Here is a 5059-nt window from a genome sequence, read left to right on the forward strand (position 1 = left end):
AAATGACTTTGAATTTTGTAATGCAGGGATTTTGCAGTGTTTTTACTCAAGTCAAAGCTATTGTATTTCTCCTGTGGCAGATTTAGATGATTCTTTAGATGATCTGGCCTGTCCAAGCTGCAGGAGGGGTCACAAGTGTGTAGAGTTTCGATTGTAACCTGCCCAGTGACATGCCAGGATAAATCCCAACCCTGTGGTGCAACATGTTGCCCTCCCTGTGCCAGCTGTGGGCATGTGACTTACCAGAAGCAGCTAAACCTGTAGTACCTGGAAATCATCAAGGCAAAACCACCCTGGAAACTCTTGGTTGGTTGTTTATTTCATTCAACTTAACAAGGCAGAATTCCATAAACTGTGCACAATAAATATAAATCATTAAATGAATAACAGGAAAACACCAGCTTGTGGACAAGTCTAAACATTGCATTGCCCTTAAAATAATAATAATAATAATAATAATAATAATAATAATAATATTAATAATAATAATAATAATAATAATAATAATAATAATAATAACAAACGATGAAAACTTTCCCTTTTGAGTAACCAAACTCTAAGGCAGTATTAAATAAACGTGCTGTTGAAGAAATGCTCAGATTGTGTGGAATGTTCGGTCAGGGAGCTGAGACCGGTCCAGTCCAGCAGGATCCAGTTCCTGGACTCTCCAACTGAAGCTCTCTGTCTGCTCTCCCCCAGTCGTGCGCGTGTGCTCTCAACCACGTGTGCTCCTCCGCTCACATGGTTCAGTTTCCTGTAAGGGCGCCTTTCTCGAGAAAGGCGCAGTCATACGTTGGAAATCCTGGAAGCCAGACTGCTGAGTCACTCTTCCCTTGGCCCATGAGTTCACCCTGACCGGCAAAATGTGTTGGGACTTCCTTGTGTCAGTCTCTCTGCCCCTCCCGCCTCTCTCTCCTTCTCTCTCTCTCTGTCTCTGTCTCTCTCTCTGGGGCATGGTTCCGAAGAAGTCCAACACAGACATTAACACGGGCCTTGTGCAGTTACGTTTCCCCCAATGCACACAATACATTCCTATTCCACGCGCTTTCATCGGTCGGGCAGGTTGATCACAGGCACCCACTGATCCAAACAGCGACTCTCTCTGCAGAACCTGGTGACTTTGCTCAGTGCGGGGTCCTTCCACAGGGATGACTGGGGATTCTGCAGGAGCAAAGACAGAACACAGTTACCATCTGTTGATTCATGACGTTTTTCTTATTGCACAACCACTGCTAGGAACAGTGCTCTGCAAGTATCGACAGGGATCTCCTCTGTACTGAGACTGACACTGGGAACAAGCAGCTCAGTGAGGGCAAAACAACTCTCCCTCCAGTGTGAAGGGAAGTGAGCAACACGAGGAATGACACTTACAGTAACTAGGACGCAGTGCAGGTCCATGGGCTCCCCCCCGGGCTTCACTCCTCCCAGGATCTCTGCCAGGCGCCTCATGTTGCTCACCCGCAGGATGTTGATGTCGTTCTCGCAGCAGAACGCCTGGATCAAGGTGAAGTGGATCTGCAGAGCCACGTCCTCCTCGTCGTCCGTGGCCAGCAGACACAGCACCACGTTGTCTGGATCCCTAAAGGCGAAAAAAAAAAACAGCAGAGTTGTGAGAAAAAAGGAGATCTATCTAAAGTGTCTGCAAACTACAAACGCCACAGTGTTTTTTTTTTGTTATTTTTAACTTACGCATTCAGTGACTTCGCAGCCTCATAGACTCCAACAGTGATGCAACCCTGGGGCAATGCAGAGCTCAGGACCTCCTCTAACGCGTTAGCCACCGGGTCCATCCTGAGAAAACACACAGTCGGTCATTATGGAAGATCAGCCCGCAAAACAACCACAGCTGCCTGTATAAAGCGAGCCCAGGCTATGGTGCGCTGTTTGTAAACAGCGCCAGTTGCGAAGTTCACACTCAAAAACAAGTCCGAACCAGCGAAGCCAAGAGAAATGCAAAAAAAGAAAAAGATAAAGAGCACAAACTCACCTTTCTGAAGAATTATCTCCACTGGTTTCTTCAAAAGTCATATTGCACATCCGAGCGGTTTGGTGTTGGATAATATCCAGAGCGAAAGTGTATGAGTCCGTGTGAGTCCGTGTGTGTGTCTGGATGCTGAGGCTCTCACTGCACGAATGCCCGGTGCCGGTGGGTCCGGCGCTTCCAGTAGTGAAGCCGCTGTCTCCACCTACGGTCTCCGCAGCTCATTAGCATGAACCGCTCCCATTGGTCCCTGTCGGTCTATCGATGTCTTCGTTACTATAGCGACACCCTGTGGCTGCTTCTGGGAAGTGTAGAGTTCAACAAAATAAAAGCTCTGATTTAAATGATTGTCTCCACGCGCACCGACACGCACAACAAAAGGCATCACAAGTAAGCCACTAGAGGACATCTGACATTTTACTGTACTTCACTTTCATATCAAATAGCCTAATAAACAAATACTAGCAGTTCTAAAGAAGAAGAAGAAGTATATATTATATAAGTATATTATTAATAAGTATAATAATAATAAGTATATTATTATACAGGTTACACACACAGGCCCGAAATACACACACGCACAAACAGGACCTATATACATGCAATTAATGGAGAGATGTCAGAGCGAGGGGGCTGCCAATGGATCAGCACCTCGAGCAGTTGGGGGTTCGGTGCCTTGCTCAACAGCACCTTGGCAGTGCCCAGGAGATGAACTGGCACCTCTCCAGCCACCAGTCCACGCTCCATTCACGGTCCACACAGGGACTCGAACCAGCCAAGTCACCTATGAACTGAGCTACTGCTGCCCCTACTTCTACTTGCTAATGTGATATTTTCTCATGTTCTGGATGTACAATGTACAGCAAATATTGAGATTTTCACATTGTTAAGGATAACAGGAATGTAGCCTAAGGAAATGCAATACAAAGTGGCTCTGAGTATTATATACATAGAGAGAGGAAGAGTATTAGGTCAGTGGTGGAGGAAGTCCTCAGATGATCTTTAAGAAAAAGTAGTAATACCACAGAGTAAAAAACAACAACTGTGTAAAGTAAAAGCCCTGCATTTAAAATATTACTTAGCCTTAGGAAAAGTACAATTCCATTCCAGTCCATTTCAGAATCATGATGTTATAATTATTGATGGCCTACAATATAAAAGGTCATTTGATTCATTCATTCAGAGGCTGATACCAAATGAATGCCATCAACCCAGTATAGCTATAGGACAGACTGCAGAGGTGGACAAAGTAGTTATTTAAGTAAAAGTAGCAATAACACAGAGTAGTAATACTCCGTTACAAATGGAAGCCCTGCATTAAAAATGTACTTCAGTAAAAATACAAATGTATCACCATCAAAATATACAAAAGTAAAATCAGGCTCATGCAGAATAGCCCATTTCAGGAATATATGTTATATCATTTAATTTGTCATTATAGATACATTCGCCTACTATGTACATTGCTTTAATGTTGCAGCTGGTAAAGACTCATCTGGAAAGCTTGTGAACTTCTTCAAGGGATTAATAAAGTCTCATCTTTATCCACAATAATACATCATAACTTAGTTGTTCATTGTTTTTTAAATTAATAATCTAAACCTACAAAATAACTAAAGCTCTCTGATGAATGTGGTGATGTAAAATGTACAATATTTGCTTAGAGTAGAAGTATAACGTTGCATTAAGACAAAAAAGCCCCCTCAGAAATATGTTGATAGCCTCATAAAACACTTTGCAATGCTCAAAATATAATTTAGTTAGCATTTGTAGCTGCCTAGTCATAAAGGATACACTTGCCTTTATGTAGTACATATCTACACAATGCAGCATTTTAATAGTAGCCTGTAGTTTCCCCAGCTAGCTACTGTAGTATTATTATTAGCTAGCTAGCGTGCTCGTTAGCACGACTAACTATGCAGAATTAGCCAACATTTTTTGAACGATTGCTGGAGAAAGACATCCTGAAATAAAAGCCATAAGCCCGAAGTAAAGTACCAAAACTTCTAGATAATCCATGAATGAGTTGGAGTGGGGATGTTAGCTTGTTTTAGTTAGTTTGATAGTTGGTTTGAGTCGTGGGGGCTTCTTTTCCCAGACAAGGTGTTCAATGTTGTGCCATTAAAACAATTAGCTACTCTAGTCATGTATTTCCCCCAACAGTGTAGCTACTAGTTTATGTTTCACCGTCCTGCATATGCTAAACACATATCCAAATATGTTTTCATTTTTTACAGTAAACTGACTTTTTTCTCCAGGGGGGCTTCTCGCCCATACTTCTCTACGCCCCTGGCTGTAGGCAGCAGAGGAGCTGTTCTTTCTCAGCAGTATCTGGGTCGAGCGCCTCTGCTGGGACGGTATAAACATTACGATTCAAAGTTGTAAACGCTGACTTGGAGTCAGTCTCATTGCGCCCATGTTCCCAGAAACATCGCCAAAACTGACCGGAGACCAGCTCAACCCTAACTCGAAAGAACCGACGGTGGCGGTCTGCTGCATCTTCTCTACCGGCAACGTGGCAACACTCAACACCTCAAAGTTGTGACCTCCAGTCCGAGGACACGCTTGGCCGTGTGCTGACGGAACCGAGTGGACAGACAGTTATTTTGCTGTTAGAATGAACCGGAAAATGGACGTGATTTCCTTTTTCCCAGCCTTGTGCGACTGCAGCTGTCAAACTCCTTAGGGCGGGCTCCTCTGTTTACTCTCAGCCTGTCTGGGATAGGGAGCTCCAGGCAAACACAACGGAGATGAGGGATTATGCACATTCACACCCTGAATTTGGATTTAAAAGTATCCTTTGGTATGTTTTTATTTTTATTTTTATATCTGTCATTGGGCTCATCCCTCTTTTTTTTTTTTAGCACTGCTTCCTGTCCAGTCACAACACATAGTTTTGGGGTGAACTTTATCCTCTTGTTATCATGCTGACCTGTTATCACTCTTGTTGTGAGTTTCCTGTGGCATGATGTGGCAGTCCTGGCTGTACTTTGACTGCACCTGGCTTGTGTGAGCTGTAAACCGAACACATTTCACTGTGGGGATTCAACTTGGAACTAAGGAGACACAAGTGCAAAC

The 5059-nt window shown here is 43.6% G+C and overlaps 1 protein-coding gene across 1 annotated transcript; it reads right to left on the reverse strand.

Annotated features, from left to right (window-relative positions):
• Positions 1 to 358: 358 nt before the first annotated feature.
• On the reverse strand, positions 359 to 2120 carry gadd45ab (growth arrest and DNA-damage-inducible, alpha, b). The gene is made up of 4 exons (XM_083911500.1): positions 1988 to 2120; positions 1690 to 1791; positions 1372 to 1579; positions 359 to 1161 (listed from the first exon to the last, which is right to left on the reverse strand). The coding sequence occupies exons 1-4, from the start codon at positions 2035 to 2037 to the stop codon at positions 1048 to 1050; spliced, it is 474 nt and encodes a 157-aa protein (XP_083767626.1). The 5' UTR covers positions 2038 to 2120; the 3' UTR covers positions 359 to 1047.
• Positions 2121 to 5059: the final 2939 nt, after the last annotated feature.

This window comes from Echiichthys vipera, assembly GCF_963691815.1.
Source record: "Echiichthys vipera genome assembly, chromosome: 3".
Lineage (NCBI taxonomy): Eukaryota > Metazoa > Chordata > Actinopteri > Perciformes > Trachinidae > Echiichthys > Echiichthys vipera.